The sequence below is a fragment of the Eulemur rufifrons genome, chromosome 17 (assembly GCF_041146395.1).
Source record: "Eulemur rufifrons isolate Redbay chromosome 17, OSU_ERuf_1, whole genome shotgun sequence".
Classification (NCBI taxonomy): domain Eukaryota; kingdom Metazoa; phylum Chordata; class Mammalia; order Primates; family Lemuridae; genus Eulemur; species Eulemur rufifrons.
The window spans coordinates 53,636,748-53,655,880 of NC_090999.1; the positions used below are offsets into that span (position 1 = coordinate 53,636,748).

The window sequence follows — 19,133 nt, forward strand, 5'->3', positions numbered from 1 at the left end:
GCACCACTTTCCACCCTACAGAGTGCCCCGGGCAAGTGAACTGGGAAGACTGGTCTTGAGACCCCCTTCCTCTTGGTTCCTCTTTCAAAAAACCAGAGTTTTTTCCTTCTGGTCTCCAAGGGGAGGGGAATGAGCAAAGTCAGCCCACAGAGAATTGCATCTTAAGATGCCCTGATTGTGGGTATCCCATTGCTTTGACAGGACAGCTCTGCTTTTACCTGCTCTGACTGTTGGCACATGTAGTGTGAAATGCCCTTTGAACTCATCTACAATGGTGCATTTGCTAGGTTTCCAGACTTTGTACCAATCTAATTCCTGTATTCCCCAGGGGTTTGGACTAAGAATCCCTCAGAAAGAGGAGTTAAATTTCTGCTCTCCCACCTCTTGTCCAGAATGAGGCATCTATAACTCCAGTCTGTGTCTCTAGCCACCTCCAATGCCCACTCCCATCTTGTCTGGGCTCCTCTGAACAGAGTGGTTGTCTCTTTGGAGCTGTGTGGGAGCTCTGGGCCGAGTGTAGGTGATCTCACTAGGTCATTACCTCACCTCTGTTCTTGATTGTACAGTCATCCTAAGGCTGTGGTCTGTATAAATAAGCCATTTGCTTAGAATATTAAAGGAAATTGAAGGAACAGTGTTCATTTTCCCCAGGTCTCACCAAACACCATCTGTACCCACCCCACTTCCTGTGTTGGTTACCCAAGTGGATTCCTCATTGTGCTTCAGAAACATGGAGAGTGAAAAGAAGCCTAAGGAATGGCTGGAAAGGCCGCTGGAGTGAAGGCTCACGTACCCTCATCCTCCTCTCCCCGTGTGTGCAACCGCTCACCCCATACAGTCCTTTTCCTCATCACCCCACCCCTGCCCACCACAAAGTGTGGTAAGAACAGGGATAAGGTTAATCCGTCGTCCCCCTGGGATTAGGAAAGTGAACTTGCCTTACTCATCTTCGAAGCTCCTCCACATGTCCTTACCCTGCTTCCCAGTCTCACCTCCCAGCGCTCAGCCCAGTGTCTTCACGTAGTAAGTACATAATCAATGCAGTTGTAACAACCGTTGAGGAAAATCCCCAGTGCCATACAACCAACGCATCTTCGTGATGCTCTTGAGAATTCAAAAGAGACTGATTTGGGTTGGACTCTGGATCATTCAGAAGACATTTGGCCATGCTTTATTAGTTTTAAATATATTTGCATCCGAAAATTTAAAAATTGCCTTCCAGCAATGGTCATCTTTTATTTTTACCTTGTTTTTTTCTCTTGGTTTTGATCAGTAACTTATCCATTTTTATCATTTTTTTCTTCAGAATAGATATCCACACCCTTTCCTCTTCATTCCCACAGTCTGCCTCAGGGGAGATATGAATCATTTCATTTTTTGACTCGGAATATTGTTCTGATGATCTGCTGTCCCCAAGCCTCCGGGCTGCGGACCAGTGCCGGTCAGATTAGCGGAGGCATCTGACCCTCACACGAGCACGAACCTCAGCGCTAACTGCACATGCGAGGATCCAGGTTGCGCTCCCCATGAGAATCCAACACCTAATGATCTGAGGTGGAACCGAGGTGGCCAGGTCCCCCCAACCCCCATCCGTGGAAAATCTGTCTTCCACAAAACTGATCCCTGGTATCAAAAAGGTTGGGGACTGCTGCTGCTGATCCTGGGGTCTCCACTTATTCCTCCCTCTTTTCCAATGAATAGCACCATGAAGCCAGTTTAGATCTTCTCGACATAGATGAACTGCTGAGAAACCCTCAGTGGCTTTCCATCTGCCTGTAGGATAAAATCCAAACTCAAGACTCCCTTCTCCGTAACCTGACTCCAGCTGACTTCTTCAGTCCTTTCAGTCACTTTCTTCTGCCTTAGAGACACAAGCACCAGCCAGCCCCGTCTCTTCTTTCTTTGAAATGGGGCCCTTGATACACATTTTCACCTGGCCCTGACTGAGAGCTCTCCCGTGGAGGTGGTGTGTCGTTTCTTCAGGCCCAAGAGGGTACCCCACCTGCTGGCAGCTTGACTCACTGGTGCAAACACTGACTAAATAACAGGGCACACAGGGTACTGCGGTTTCAGGGTTTGGGAGAGAACACCATTTCCAACTTCCTGCTGCTCGGCACTTACACGAAGTAGGACGAGAGAAGCAGCATTTATTGAGCCTGAAGGAGAGCTGCCTGTGCCCTTTTCTGGAGAACGTGAAACTCGTGCAGGGAACCAGACCAGCAGAGAGAGGCTGGACCTCCAGATCACATTCTTTGGGGGCCACCACTGGGTTGTTTGTTTGGAATTGTACTTTCAACCAATGTAGAGGGAGTTTATACAAAACAGTTAGGTAAAACTTTTAGGTACTTTAAAGATATTGTTGAGGACATTGTTCACTACATTATTCAATATTTTTCTTTTATGAGAACCCATGAGATAATCTTTCTCCCTGGTCTCAGACTAGGGTTAATTGAATTTCTACTAACGTAAATTTTGTAACTAACCATGCCCCTCTTTGAGTCAGCTGCTCCATAGCTTGGCTAATTTTGAGGCCCACTTAAAGCTTCATCACATGTTTTCCATTCTTTATCTAAGTCCTCTCTGATGTTCTTACTTATTTTGACTTTTGTCTTATGTGTTTTTGTACTCTACGTTGTGTGAACAAGATGGAGTATAAATTCACAGATAAGCACATCTAACCAAATTTATAGTTAGATAACCATAATTATTTATATAAAAACCATAACTCCAAATTATTCCCAGATGCTGTAGTTTAAGGAAATATATTGAAGGGAAACTTTAATTCACTTTCTCCTCGTAAGTTAGTGTAGTTTATACCTGGTAGTTGAAATAATGGCATAAGATGTGAGGATAACAAAATTTTAAGGAAAAACAAGTATAAAAATGGCTTATCTACTAAGTAGACTGAATAGTCAGGATTCCAATGATGTAAAGTTTCTTATATGCATGTTTGCTCTTTTATTAGAACTTCAAGTTTAAGGTAGACCCTGAGTTCAGGACCTGTGTAAGATCACATTGCAATCAGCTTCTGTGTACCATTCAGTTGCAATCACAAACCACTATATAGCATCCTAGCGACCAGAAGCAATTTTTTGTTTTTAAAAATTGTTTTATTTTTTTAAAATTTTGCTATTTTGTTCTAAGGGAATATATATAATTCAAAATAAATTCTTCTCTAACCCAAAGTAGTTGCAGAGGAAAATTTCAAATGGATAAGGCATAGATTAAAACATGGAGGCAGGGAAAATTAGCAGAAGTTTCTGAGACCTCCTCCTAGAAAAGAGAAAAAGATGATACAGGGCTTTAACCATGCCAGAATCAGGTGAAATTATACACCACTCCCTCACCAAATCAACATGGTGTCAATGAAAACTGTTACAGATACTAGTAAAATGTGGGAATTTATTGGCAGAAAACACCTGAGAAGCAGGCACAGTGCTTTCTAGTGAGACAGAAGACGAATTCTGTCCAAAGAAGCCACCGTTTCTAATCTAACTACTCCATACCACCTGCTGCTCGCAGGAAATGGATATAGCAGGGTCAATCGCAGTCAGAAGGCCTAAATCTCTCAAGTAGTGTTGGCACAGCCAGGGAATTATGTTCAAGTGACATTGTGGTGAGAATTCTTGAGAAACACATTCCAGGAAAATATAGCTGTTGCGTCTGTGTTTGGTATTTGTCAGGCATTTGGTTGGTGCACAGTTTTGGTATCCAGATATGGAATCTGTTCATCAATGTATAGTATTCACCTGCTGCTTTGTGCGTGTGTGTGTGTGTGTGTGTGTGTGAGAGAGAGAGAGAGAGAGAGAGAGAAATGAAATTCTTTTGGGCTAGAAACAATTCTGGGAATGAATGATATGCCTAGGTTTTCATGTGGGTTGTAATTGCCTGTTTTTTAATTTCACAGTGTGTGGACAATATACGATGTAATGGTTTAATGACTATAGTGTTTGAAGAGAATTCCAAAGTTACTGTGCCGCATATGATTAAGTAAGTGCAATAATCCTTTCCTTTACATTTTCATCAAGCTCAAATTGGCAGAAAATATAAAACCTTGAATAAAATGTTGCTTTAATAGGATTCTGCTTCTTATTGAGAATATGTTTCTTGACAGACAATAATTCATGTTATGCCATCGTAAATATAATAAGACAACTATCATAGTGGTTTTTCAGATTCACAGTTTACTTTATTGACTCATAGTGTAGAACAAGTTCATACTGTTACATATGCCTTCACTCAGGACAAAATCTCATCAAGATGTTCAGGTTCAATATAAAAAATTAAAATAGTGACAGCCAGATGTGTCAAGGGCAGAGGGTGGACTAAGGTGTAGCAGACTTATTTGGCGTCTTCCCAGAGTAAAATATATTTTTAAAAGCAGTTCTATCTTTAAAGAAAAGTTACTTGAAACTAAGAAATGTTGGTCTTTCATGCCTTTTTATGTGGCTATTTTGAAGTCCGAACTATTTATGCTGAGGCAACAAATAACATTAATTTCAGAAGGATGACTTTCCCATTCTGATAGATATTAACTACAGTTAGCATCATCCCAATGGAACAAGTTCTAAGACTTATCAATTATTGTGTCAGGTGAAGGCAGAGTACATAATACCAGTGCCATTATTGCTACAGGAAAATAGAAACTACAAAAGAATGATATTTTATATTACTAGTCAAATTTTAAAATATTTTGGGTAGGACCTTTTTAAATTCTAGGGCAAAGATTCCTTTTGCATTCAATTTTCTAGGTTTTCTATTTAGCATAATTTTAAAAACCAGATTAGGTAAAAAAATATGATGCTAAGATTAAGAATAAATATGAAATATTAAGTCAAAAATGCAAATTATGACAATTTTTGAATTCCCATCATTGAGCTGGAGTTTTCTTATTAATTTTCTACTATAGAATTCTTATTTTAATATTTCAGAAAATGATATATATGATTTTCATTCTTTTTGAAAGTACTTTTTTGGAGATTAGACAGCCATGAACGGCCAACTGCTTTAGAATTAGAATGTGTAAGTCAGAGAGTACAGCCAAATTATAAACTCCTCGACCCTAGGGCAGCTGTACACCCACTACATATATATTTTGTTGACTTTAAAAATTAATACTAATGAAAACTTTAGTTTTGTGCCTGACCAATTATTGCTGGCACCTGAATGTATCTTCTGTTCCCCCCCACCCTCAACCATGGCAGTTTTACCAGGGTCCACTTGCATAACCACTTACATGCAGACCAAAACTTTTCTGCCTTTGGGTGCACAGAGGCAACACTTAAATGAGTTGGAATTGCTCACCTGCTGGAACAGAAACCTGTATCTCGGGCTGTAAGGATTTTCTATTAAAGCCAACATATCTATAATACGTTAGATGTATTCCCAAGGCAGAGTGAAGTTTCGTATATTTATTCCTTCTATTTTTCCCAGCCTTGTCGAGCCTGGTTGTCCTTAATCAGGGAAAAGAGTGCGATTTTACAATCTCTGTTCCTTCTCATGACCCTATTCTACCGTAAATCTTGTATTCCTGCCTCCCTGTGCATCTGTCTCCTTGGCTACATACCATGAAAAAAATCCCAACATGTTTCAGAGTTAAAAGAAAAAAATTGTCCCATCATACTGTGTCTTGTTACTGACATAGCATCACTTTTTAAGCACTCATTTCCTTTTAAAACTTACCAATTATAATAGGTGATTTGGGTTTCATTGCTCAAGATTGCTTTTGAAGTGTTTACCAAAAAGCAGTTGCTATTATCATGGGAGACTTAGTTAATGCATTGTATCTTTCTTGAGATTCCCTTAGGAAATAAAGTAAGATCCTGTTCAGTGTAGTAAATGAAAACTAAATAATTTCATAATATTCAATTTCTTTACTTAAAATGAAAATGTAATCATGATTTTGAAGGACAGTGGTATAATTCGTCAGTTTTATTTTAATTTACTGCTGCCTGTAACATATTTTTTTCTCCTAGTTTTTTAAATAACTATAGTAAAAAGATGCAAAACTCCAAAGTACAATTTGAATTCAAAATCATGACACTTAATAGTTGAAAATATTTCTTTAAATGGTATGTAGGCTAAGGCTTTCTTTTTTTGAATAATATTTGACCTCAACTTTCTTAGAAAATAGAGATTTTGGGTAGAAAAAGTGATTCTCCCATTCAGCCATTTTCTGGACAGACTGATGGATTTATAAAAGTTTCTCCGATCTTTTTACAAAAGAAAATTAAGAGCCAGAAAAATAAAGTTGGTTGAGGTTCACATCATAAGTAGAAGAAAAAGCCACACCACTTTCACGGATCTCCAAAGATGCACTTGGGCATTTTGAGATCAGTAATGTGACTAAAGCTATCAAGCCACCCTTAGTTCTCAGCAGGGGTAAGCTCATTTAAAATGCTCTTTCAGGACTGCAGAAGAAGTACTTCTGCCTGCACCAAGCATACAAGCATACTTTGGGCTGGGAAGTTTCCAAGAGCAAGCTAAGACATCTATCGATTCCTTTTTATCCAAAAAGAAAATAAATATATAATTTAAAATCCCTAGAAGCTCTGAAAGAGCTAATTAAGGGCACTCACAATAAGCCAGCTGAGTCTTAGCAAGCAATTGGCTCCCTGAAAGTCACCGACCCTGTAGCATATCCTTTAATCAAATGATAAAATCCAGGGCTTCATTGATCGTCTGTTCTGAGATGCTGCAGTGAAAGGGAAAGAAGGATCTCGAAGGGGAGGAGAAGGCTACTGGCAAAGGCAGTGCACTTGGAGAGGCTGCCAGTGCAGCCGCCTCCAGGTGAGCTCTCAGGAGCAGGAGATTTTACAGAATGATAAAAGAGGTGTATTGCAGGGTAGCAGTGGTGGGCCCTGTTCAGGGGAATATATTTCACCTATTATGTTTTTAAGACTGCAGAATATTGAAAACATAATGAAAACATAGCATGTCACACAATTTATGGATTTAACAGTATTCAGAAAATGTGTAGCCTTAAAACACATTCATAAGCCAGGAAGAATAAAATAAATGAATTAGGCATTCAATTCAAGAAGTTAGAAAAAGAATGAGAAACTAAACTGTAGGAAAATACAGGAAGAAAATAAGATGAGAACAAACATTAATAAAATACAGAAAAACAGTATAATTATTAAATCAAAGAACCAGTTGTAGGGGGTAAAATACCTCATCATATAATATATCAGTCAGTTGAATCAGGAGAAAAGGGGGAAAGCACAAATGTACAAAATTAGAAGTGAGAAAAAGAAATAACGATGGATATAGCAGTGCTGTCTGTGTCTTTCCTCCCCTGTTGGGGGGAGTGTCGCCCACTACTTTTTATGGGCATAAGCAATGCTTCCCCCCAACCCAAAAAGGTGGCTTTGGTTTCATTTTCCTAGTAAAACACAACTGACCTGGAGAGAGAAGGAATCCACACAGTGAAGTGAATTATTATTACCTTTTCCATTATTAATTCAGGGCTTCCTAAATTATAATGCCATGCTTGATGTTTTCATAACCCTGCCTTGTCGTATGTTATAGGTCATGTCAACATATATAGTCAGCCCTCTGTCTCCACTGGTTCTGCTTCTGTGGATTCAATCAACTGCAGATCGAAAATATTTGGGGGGAAAAACCCAAAAATAGCTATACAACAATGAAAAATAATAACAAATTTTAAAATGCAGTATAACAACTATTTACATTGTGTTAGGTATTTTAAGCAATGTAGAGATGATTTAAAGTGTATAGAAGGATGTGCCTAGTTATATGCAAGAACTACACGACTTCATATCGGGAACTTGAGCAACTGTGGATTTTGATATGGAGGGAATTCTGGAACCAATGCCCCAAGAATACGGACGGGTGACTGTAAATTTCTCCATCTTCTATCAAATGCGGTGGAAAGCATACACGTGTGTGTGTGTGTGTGTGTGTGTGTGTGTATGTTTACAAACACTGACATACTCTGTGGCTGAGGAGGAAGCCTCCTCCTGGTTTTATCATCGTGTTCCTGCTTTTCTCATAGGTCCGATGCCCGTCTTCATAAAGATGACACTGACATTTGCTTCAGTAAAACACTCAACTCCTGCAAAGTGCCCCAGATCCGGTATGCCAGCGTGGAGCGCCTCCTGGAGCGACTGACGGATTTGCGCTTTCTTAGTATCGATTTCCTCAACACCTTCCTGCACACCTACCGGATTTTCACCACTGCCGCTGTGGTGCTGGGGAAGCTTTCCGACATATACAAGAGGCCTTTCACCTCCATCCCTGTCAGGTATGCCCGGGAGTTGCCTGTCCTTAAAGTATAGTCCTCCTGGTTCCTGAGTCACCATGCAGATGAGCAGCCTCGCTCTGCAAAGCAGCTCCTAGGGTGCGTTAGCCTGCCCTTGAACTTAACCATGCCCCACCAGGAGAAGTGGTAAGCAAAGGTCACAGAGAGTTCCCCAGGGAAGAAGCTGAGAACCCTGAAGTCTCCAAGTAGCATTGGCTTGCTCTGTGATTATTTGGAATTTCTGTTGCTTTAGGATTTTCTTTCTTTCCTCCCTTCCTTCCTTCTTCCCTCCCTCCCTTCCTCCCTCCCTTCCTTCCTCCCTTCCATCCTGACAATTGTGCTTTTCAGACTTTCATATGCAGAAGAAACAGCTTGGGAGGGATGTGTCTTTTTAAACTGCCTGCTCTGATTCAGTAGGTCTGGAGTGGAGCCTGAGTTCTGAATGTCTAACAAGCTCCCAGATATACCAATGCTGCTGATCTTTGGGCCACAGTTGAGTAGCAAGGGATTAGATAATTTCCCAAAAATGTCTGTGTTTCTTTGGCAAGTGCGTGGCATACATGTAGCATGTAGATTAAGAAAGGTCCAGTGAGAGAAATGCAATGATATTGTGGCCTTTAAATGAAGGGAGCATGTTCTTGAATGACATCTGGGAAATCATTTCACTTGGCTACAATCTGTTAGTAGCTTTTGCTCTTATTTTTAGGTCATTGGAATTGTTTTTTGCTACCAGCCAGAACAACAGAGGTGAACACTTGGTGGATGGAAAATCCCCACGTCTATGTCGCAAATTCTCTTCCCCACCACCGCTGGCTGTGTCCCGAACATCCTCCCCAGTGAGGGCCAGAAAGCTGTCCTTGACTTCTCCCTTGAACTCAAGGATAGGAGCATTGGACCTGACCACTTCCTCGTCATCTGGCAGTCCCACCACCACCCATAGCCCCGCTGCGTCCCCACCGCCGCACACTGGTAAAGTACCGTTGGATCTTAGCAGAGGCCTCTCTTCTCCAGAACAAAGCCCGGGATCTGTAGACGAGAATGTAGATAACCCCCGCGTGGATCTGTGTAACAAGCTAAAACGAAGTATTCAAAGAGGTATCATCCAGCACATTTACGTGATTACACCCAACGTTTGCTGGCCATCTGCTTCCCCCAATTCCTCCTGGAACCCCAGTCCCCTGTCTTTACATCTTTCCTACTGCTAACAGTGGCTAGGTAGAAGAGAAAATTCCTGTAGTTTCCTCTACCCCTTGTGGAACAGAGGACAAGTTTAGTTGTCCTTATGTCCCTATAGTAAAATGCTAATGGTAGCCGGTTGTCTATGGAAGAATAGCATGTTGGAATGGTATTACTGGGAGGGTCTTGGTATTTGGTTAGGGCTGGTTGGCTGAAGAGCCTAGCATGATGCTTTGCATGGAGGGAGGTTGTGGGCATCCTCGTACATGAGCTTGGGCCTCAGAGCTTTCTCCTCCACTGTTTGCCTTAAGCCCCTGTGTGCTTCCAGCCTTTTTCTGCGGAGGATGACCCAGTCTGAAAGCACCAAGATGGCTTCTTCAGTTTGGTTACGAGGGCAACACTCTGTATTACAACAGAGGTATACAGAGAGAAATCAAATCAGAGACAGGATTAATTGCTCATGCCACAGTCAAATGGTTTTTTAAAATGTGGATTAGATCATAGGGTTTCCTGCTTAAATTTTCTAATGACTTCCCATTGCACTTAGAATAAAGTACATTCTCCTTCCCAAGGTCTTTAGATCCTATGATACTGGGCTGCTGTCTTCCTGCCTGGCCCCTGCCCCTGCCGGGTTCCCTCATCTGCCAGGAACAGTCACATTGATTTCCTTTTTATGTCTCAAAAACACCTTAGTCATTCCTGCCTCGAGGCTTTTGCACTTGCTCTTCCCTCTGCTTGGACAGCCTTTCCCCATGTAAGCTCCGTGAGGCCAGAGACCTTGCCTATCTTGTTCACCTCTGTATCCTCAGTGTCTTGGCCAGTGCCTGGCAGTTTTTGTTAAATGAATGAATGAAGTAAAACATGCAGTGAACTAATCGCGGGTCCTCTAGCCCTGCTGTCCCCAACCCCCTAGGCAGTGGACCCAGTACCAGTCGTGGCCTGTTAGAAACCAACACAGACCTCACAGCAGGAAGTGAGCAGTGGGGAACAAGTGAAGCTTCATCTCTGTTTACAACTGCTGCCCATCACTCGAATCACCGCCTGAGCTCTGCCTCCTGTCAGATCAGCGGAGGCATTAGATTCTCAAAGGAGCGAGAGCCCTACTGTAAACTGTGCATGCAGGGATCTAGGTTGCTCACTTCTTATGAGAATCTAATGCCTGAGGATCTGAGGTGGAGCTGAGGTGGTGATGCTAGCACTGGGGAGCAGCTGCAAATACACATTATCATTAGCAGAGAGGTTTGTGCAGAGCAGACTGCACAATAAATGTGATGCTGTTGAATCATCCCGAAACCATCCCTCCAGCCCTGGCCCTAGTCTGTAGAAAAATTGTCTTCCATGAAACCAGTCCTTCGTGCCAAAAAGTTGGGGCCCACTGCTCTGGCCCATCACCTTAGCTTCCTCAGCTTGGTACAACATGGGGGTCGGAGAAGGTGATCCTTGTTGCTTTTAAAATCCAGTGTTTCTGTAATGAAAATAAAAATGGTTTCACAGCCAAATTAGCAAAGAGCTTTTTTGTTAACTGCATAATTGATTTATTTATTAATAACATAATAAAAATTGGGCAATAAATCAGACAGTGTCCAAATTTCAAGGAGGATCATTCAGATGGAAGAATATACCCTGCTTTTCTGCCCGGTTGAAGTTCCTGTGTGCTTTCTAGCTCAGATCATTTAAATAAGCTTCCTGATTGAAGTACTTAATGGAATTTTAACTGGAGTGGTTGTCATCATCAAAAGTAGCACCCTTTTTAACAAGAAATTCTTTAAATTGACAAGTTAGCAACTAAAGAGGAGGAAAGGGGGAAGATAATTAAAAAGTCATTAGAACAGCAAGCTTCAGCAAAATCATGATGGATTCTTCTTGGGAATAACGAGGTAGTGCAGGAGCTGACAAGTGCATCTGGGGTTCCATCCAGCGCTTGGGAGCCTCCACGGAGGGCATGACTCCTGCCCTTCCTAGGCACAGCGGCCTGGGAAGTACAGGAATTTTCCAGAATATGGGAAGTTTTCTCCCTCCTTTATTGGATCGCAGTAAGTAGGAGAGGAGAAATCTGGAGATAAGTCTGGATTCTCATGTTCTTTTTTGTTAGGAGAGCTTTAGGAACAAGCATTTCAGTGTCAGACATTAGTGGCTCTGAGGCTGTGGTTTGATTGCTCCTGGGGCTGGGATAAAGACAGAGTTAGTCTCACTCAAGTCATTGAGTGAGCTCTTGTCTGTGCTGGATGTGTGTGTGCTACAGAGTTCATAATGGTAACTAAGATAACGCCTTCACCCCTCACACTGTACTTATGCAGATAATAGAGACACAACATAACTGTAAGGGTAGATGGTACAGGAGGTGTAGATAAGAGTGGTCTGGAAGCTGAAAGGCAGGGAGATCACATCTGTTTGAGCAGAAGTGTCTTCGACATGAGCCAAGAAAAATAGATATATGGGTTGGAAGCAGGAGATGGGAACACGTCTGGGCAAAGAGAATATATAAGCAAAGGGGTAGTGGTACTCACCAGAGGTTAATGCCAATTTGGAGAGCAGGAGACATCATTGCTTCTCAAGGGACAGATTTTGTCCTGTTTTGGCACCAGGGGCAGCCCTGTAGTGCAGACCCCATTACTGGCCTTCTTAGGGCTTTCTAGCATTGAGTAAACTTGAAAACAACAACTCTCCTAAGTAGTTTTTCTCCTCCTCCTTCTTCTTCTTACCATCTGAACTATTTTTATGTGTATAGCTTAGTAATGTTAAGTACATTCACATTGTTGTACAAGATATCTCTAGAACCTTTTCATCTTGCAAAACTGAAACTTTATACTCATTGAACAACAGTACTCCATTTTCTCCTCCCCCAAGCCCTTGGCACCCACCATTCTACTTTCTGTCTCTATGAGTTTGATTACTTTAAATACCTTGTATTAGTGAAATCATTTAGTATTTGTCCTTTTCTGACTGGCTCATTTCACTTAGCATAAAGTCCTCGTGGTTTATCCATGTTGTAGCATGTGGTAGGATTTCCTCCTTTTTTTAAGGCTGAATAATACTCCATTGTATGCATATACCAGGTTTTCTTTATCCATTCATCTCTTGATGACTATTTTGGTTGCTTCCACCTCTTAGCTATTGTGAATAATGCTGCAGTGAACCTGGGTGTGCAAATATCTCCTTGGGATCCTATTTTCAATTCTTTTAGATATATTATATATACCCCAAAGTGAGATTGCTGAGTCATGTGGTAATTCTACTTTTAATTTTTTTGAGGAACCTCCATACTGTTTTCCACAGTGGTTGTGCCATTTTGCATTCCCACCAACAATGCACAGGGATTCCATGTGCTCACCAACACTTGTTATTTTCTGGGGTTTTCTTTTATAGTGGCCATTCTAATGGGTGTGAGATGAGAATCTCTCTTCTTTTTTTGTAATTTCTCAGAGATTGCATTTTATTCGGCTAAGGCCTAGTAGTATGGATATTAATTTTTTTCCTTTAATAGAAAAGCAAAAGCAAAAGCAAAATCTATTCCTTTCTGCATTATAGTCTAAACACATGTCATAGGTCTAGAGGTCCCAGTCCAGCTGCCCTTTGTCAGTCATGATTAAGTATACCACTTTATTTGTAACACAGGGAGTGTTCCACTTGGGTCACCAAATTCCCTAGTTCTGGTCTTCAAAGCCCAAGCCCAGTGATGGTCCAATGCCATGGCATGAAACCTGCTTGGGATGGAGTAAGAATCAGTAGTTTTTTCTCTGGAGCAATAAACTGGAAGAAAGTTAGACTTGGGGTGTCTTTATTTTGTGCCACTGTAACAGAATATCTGAGACTGGGTAATTTATAATGAACAGAAATCTATTTCTTACAGTTCTGGAGTCTGGGAAGTCTAAGACCAAAGTGCTGACATCTAGTGAGGGCCTGCTTGCTGCGTTATAACATGGTGGAAGGCATCCCATGGGTGAGAGAGAAAGAGAGGGAAAGATAGACAAAGAGTGAGAGGGAAGGGGCCAAACTCATCCTTTTATAAGGAGCCCACTCCCAAGATAACAGCATTAATCCATTCCTGTGGGCAGAGCCCTCATCATCTAATTGCCTCTTAGAGGTCCCACGTCTCAATGCTGTTGCATTGGGATTAAGTTTTCAACACATGAACTTTGGGGTACACATTCAAACCATAGCATTCCCACTCCTGGTCCCCCAAATTCATGTCCTTCTCACATGTAAAATATATTTACTCCATCCCAATAGCCCCAAAAGTCTTAACCTCTGCTCCAGCAATAACTGAAAAGTCCAAGGTCCAAAGTCTTACCTGAATCAGGTGTGGGTGTAACTCAAGGTACAGTCATCCTCAGGAGAATTCCCCTCCAGCTGTGAGCTTATAGAATTAAAACACATTCTCCACTGTCAAAATACAATGATAGGACAGGCATAGGATAGACATTCCCATTGAGAAAGGGAGAAATAGGCAAGAAGAGAGGAGTAACAGGCCCCAAGTAAGTCTAAAACCCAACAGGGCAGACAAAATTAAGTCTTAAGATCCAGAATAATCTTTTCACTCCATCTGCTGCCTTCTGGGCACACTGGGTTGGGGTTGGGCTCCCAAAGCCTTAGGCAGCACTGCCCCCATGGCTTTGCTGGGTTCAGCTCACACACCAGCTCTCCTGGATTGCGGTCTCTTGCCTGCAGCCCTCTCAGACTGGTTTTGCATGCTAGTAGTTCTGGGATCTCTGCAATGACTTCACTCCCACAGCTCCACTAGGCGTTGCCCCAGTGAGGACTTTCTTTGGTGACTCTGCTCCTATGATAAGTCTCTGCCTGGGCCTCCAGGCTGCCTGTGACATCCTTTGAAATCCACAGTTTGTTCACTCTGAGAACCTGCAGAATTAGCACCATGTGGATGCCACCAAGAGTTAATGCCCTCTGGAGCAATGCTCTCTGCAGCAATGGCCTGAGCGGCACCTGGGTTTGCCTGAGCCACAGCTGGGGTGGCTGAGAGGCACTGCACAGAGATGTGGTGAGCAGAGTACAAAGGCAGCCCTGGGCAGTGAATACTGAGGTCCCTTGGGCTCCTCTCTGGAAACCTTGCCCTCAAGATCCTAGCTAGCCTCAAAGATCTCTGAAATGCCTTTGGAGTCATTCTCCCATTGCCTTAATGAATACCACCTGGCTCCCTTCTCTCTCTCTCTCTCTCTCTCTCTCTCTACTAATCTCTTTCATACTAATCTCTTTAGTAAATGGTCACTTTGCTCTCCTAAAGATGCATTTTTACTCTTGACATGGCCAGTCTGTGATTTTTCTAAATCTTTCTGCTTTGCTTCCCCTTTAATTATAAATTCTACCTTTAAATCATTTCTTGCCTCTTGCATCTAACTATATGCAGTTAAAAGTAGCCATACAGCTCCTTCAATATTTTGCTTAGAAATTTCTTCTGCCAGATATCCTAGTTCATTGCTGTTAAGTTCTCTGCCTTCCATAAAACCCCTGGGCATGGACACAATTCACCCAAGTTCTCTGCTACTTTATAATGAGCATGACTTTTACTCCAGTCTCCAATACCTTGTTCCTCATTTCCATCTGAGACCTGATCAGAATTGTCTTTATCACCTATATTTCTACCAACATTCTGAACATGATCACTTAAGTAATCTCTAAGAAGATTCAAACCTTCCCTACAGATATTCTCTTCTTCTGATCCCTCACCAGATTCTCTAACTCTCCATTGGTGGCAATATAGGCTTTCTCTAGCCGGCTTCTCCAAACACTGCTCACTTTTACCATGACCCCATCCCTTAGTCCTGCCTTTCAGCACTTGTTCCTAGCGACTTCTTTGCGTCATTTCTTTTCCCTTTCTATAACCATCCTCTAATTCATTTATCTCATTTCTCTCTCTCTCTTTCTTTCTTTTCTTTCTTCTTTCTTTCGCCTTTTTTCTTTCTTCCTTCCTTCTTCCTTCCTTCCTTTCTTTCTCTTCCTTCTTTCTTTCTCCTTTTTTGTTTCTTCTTTCTTTCTTTCTTTCTTTCTTCTTTCTTTTCCCTTTCTATAGCCATCCTCTAATTTCTTTTTAATGTATTTATTTTCCATCTTGTACTTAAAAATATTTAATGTGGTAGTTCAAAGACACACAGAGTACCACTGGATTAAAAATAAAACAGATAAGGAAATCAAGCAATGGGAAAAAAAGGAGGGGAAAGTTATGTGAGGCCTGGGGTATGGTTAGTGAACAAATGAAAACTGCATGGTCCTCTGCAGCTGCGGTCCCCAAACCCTGGGCGGCAGACCAGTACCGGTGTGGGACTGTTAGGAACCAGGCCACAGAGCAGGAGGTGAGCAATGGCGAGGGAGCAAAGCCTCATCTGTATTTATAGCTGCTCCTCATCACTCACCATTCTCCCCCCACCCCCACATTTTACTTCAGTGTCTGTCTGAAAGTTCAGTTTGTGTGCACACACACACACACACACACACACTCCTATTGTAGGGGCCAAGAGTGCCTCTGTGTTAACCCTGCTGTCTAGTCTTCACAAAGAAAAGGGAGATGCTGATCTGTCTTTAATTTGAAAGATGTTTGCGTGTTCTTCCCATAATGTTAACGCTTAAAACATTTGGCAAACTTGAATAAGAATCCTGTGCCAAGAGTTTATACATTTTCTGCTTTTCACTGAAGGATATAACCCCACACAATCTCATTGCATGATATCCGTTTTGCCTCTTAGGTCCTTGCTGGCATCATAGGTCTCCCTCACTGCTATCCAGCTAGATGTTTCAGGGCACACACTTTGAAAAATACTAGTGACCTTTGTCCAGTTTTATTGTCATTGCAATGATAATGCCAGCCTTGCAATATTTTCTGGCAAGAGAACTTCAAATGATGTGAAGGGAACGAAGAGAAATAGGAAATATCCCTCAAAATGAGCGAGGCAATGAACTTCATAGGGAAAAAAAGAATGCAATTTAATTTTTGTCCAACCCAATCCCCAAGTCTGTTTCAGGCCCACCCCAACATTCACTAGTGCCCTTTTGTCTTAGTGCCAGGCAGTTCCTATCTTCTTCCACCCAACGTGCTTCTAAAAAACACAGATAGCAGCATGACTCCGATATTCAGATTCCACCCAGTGATGAGGTCTCAACAAAAATCAAGGCAACGGCAGACTAGGAAGGGGAGCCACAGGGGTGCTCGCCATACCCACTCTGTGCTCACTTAGGCCACGGCTGTGCAACTTAGCCGCCTGAGTGTTGCCGCACAGCCCACAGCACTGGTGTCTGTTTCTGTGTTCCTAGTTGGAAAATTGCCTGCCTGTGGGCTGAAAGTGCTCCCAATTTTAGCATTTGTTTTGAGCCCACATCTGCCCACTCGTCCTGCAGGCAAAGCTGTTTGCATGGAGCTTGATAGAAAGTGAACATGCCAGAAGGAAATGCTTCCCCTCCCGCCCCTCCACCGTGCTGGCATGGTTTCTTCTCTTTAGGTGCCTGTTAGCGTACGGTATTATTCTTCGCCTTCCTGTTCTTTCAGGACTTGCAGGTCCTGTCCAGCTCTCCCTGGGAACTTTTTTTGGGTTCAATGTCATCTCTGACTAATGATTTTCTCATTTTCCTCAGATGACTGAATGGTTGAATCAAACCAAGGACACATATTTGATATTCTGCTTGTTCTTACAGAGCAGATGCCTTCCGTTACTGAATTTTGAAGGAGTTATTTAGAAAATAATAAAACTAACAGCTAAGCACTGATTTTTTTTTTTTTTTTTTTTTGTCTGCATCTTGCATCATTGCCGGTTTTACTGTAATTATGTCATTCAGGGAAAGATTCTAACCATTTCCCTTCACTGGCCTCTTTGTCTTTCAGAAGAGCAAAATTGTCATATTTCTAAGGGAGTAAATCACATGCAAGTGTAAAAATGGCTTTATATGAAGTCATTAGAGATTTTGGAAAGTTTGAGTGAAGTCTTGAATGAAATGGCAAAGGGAAGTAGTTCTGCTGACAGGATTAATATAAAATTAGTGGAGGTGACTCTAAGTTTTTATTAGTGGACGTTAGTGAAAAGCCCAAGGAAAAAGAAATGGAAGGATTACTGGAAATTTATTAAATTTTTATAATATTTTTTCTTGAAAGAACATACACTTAGTTGTCGTTCTACCTGCCTAGTAAGTCAGTGGGAGGGGTATAGAAACGTCGTTAGTAATAGCCTAAGTGTGACCCTAGAATGATGTGTCTTTTATTCTCGGGATGCTAGCTGCAGTGAACAGGCTCAAATGATCTCAAACCCTCCAGCAGTTCACTTTTAAAATTTCGACTTGCTTCCTGCTGATCTGTAGCTCTAGCCAAAAGATACCCAGTAGAATTTTCTGGGAGGAGGGGAATGCTGTATATCTGTGCTGTGCAGTGCTGTGACCACTAGCCACGTGTGGCCACTGAGCACTGAAAATGCGGCTAGTACAAGTGGGGAGCTGAAGTGTTATTTTAACTTGAGTTAATATAAGTTTACGTAGCCACATTTGGTTAGTGCTGCTGTTTTGGACCATGGAGCTCTAGATTCCTAGGAGCCCTCAGAGCTTCCTGGGGTGGGGGTGGGGGCTACATTGATAGAAAGTCAAACTTTAGTTGGCTTAAGGGAGCAACCCAGGCAAAGAACAAGTGAAGTCCCAATTTTTATTCCAATCTGGTTTATAATCTGAAAAAGTTCCTCTTTCCCCATTCCAAGAATGAAAAAACATTCTGAAGGGTGGGGGATCCACTACATACCCCCTGTTTGTTTGTTTTTTTAACATCTGCTGTTGCATTGGACAGAAGGGGCAGGCCAGGCTCAGCCAGAGTCAGCAAGCAAGACAGGGTTAGAGAAGATCCGTATTTTAGATTTGGTGTGGTTGGCACTTGACTTTGCGTTTAAGCCCTTTAAAAATGTAGACTGATGTGAAATGCTTATTACCTGCAATGAACTTTTGTGTTTCCATGCATGATACTGACAAGAAGCTCTTGAATTCATGGCCTGGTTGTTAAAATTCATGATGTTTTCAAGCAGCAGTCTTAGAGTCTGCACCAGCCGAGCGAGCAGGAGCGGAAAGCTCCCCCGCAGCGGACAGCACGGAACTTTCACCCTGCAGATCCCCCTCGACTCCCCGGCACCTCCGCTACCGCCAGCCTGGAGGTGAGAGCTCAGAGAGGGACAGAGAAATGTAAAAGTGAAAAGTGACTTTGAGTTTCTGAACCTTTCCCTTGCCTTACTGTTTCATTGCCAAAATATTTTTTAGTCTCAGTTATTAAAATGAATTAGAAGCAAATACAGTCAGCCCTCTGTATCTGTGTGTTCCGTATCCCTGGTTCCGAATCTTTGGATCCAAACAACCACCCATCAAAAATATTCGGGAAGGCCGGGCGCGGTGGCTCACGCCTGTAATCCTAGCACTCTGGGAGGCCGAGGTGGGCGGATCGTTTGCGCTCGGGAGTTCGAGACCAGCCTGAGCAAGAGCGAGACCCCATCTCTACTAAAAATAGAAAGAAATTATATGGACAGCTAAAAATATATATAGAAAAAATTAGCCGGGCATGGTGGTGCATGCCTGTAGTCCCAGCTACTCGGGAGGCTGAGGCAGGAGGATCCCTTGAGCTCAGGAGTTTGAGGTTGCTGTGAGCTAGGCTGACGCCACGGCACTCACTCTAGCCTGGGCAACAGAGTGAGACTCTGTCTCAAAAAAAAAAAAAAAAAAAAAAAAAAAA

At 42.2% G+C, this 19,133-nt stretch overlaps 1 protein-coding gene across 1 annotated transcript in view; it reads left to right on the forward strand.

Moving 5' to 3' along the window:
• RASGRF2 (Ras protein specific guanine nucleotide releasing factor 2) overlaps positions 1-19,133 on the forward strand; it is a 216,302-nt gene that overhangs the window by 116,233 nt on the left and 80,936 nt on the right. The window contains exons 13-16 of the mRNA XM_069492794.1: positions 3,908-3,990; positions 8,018-8,266; positions 8,970-9,358; positions 18,439-18,564. Coding sequence (XP_069348895.1) covers positions 3,908-3,990; positions 8,018-8,266; positions 8,970-9,358; positions 18,439-18,564 — 847 coding nt within the window. The remainder of the gene's footprint in view (positions 1-3,907; positions 3,991-8,017; positions 8,267-8,969; positions 9,359-18,438; positions 18,565-19,133) is intronic.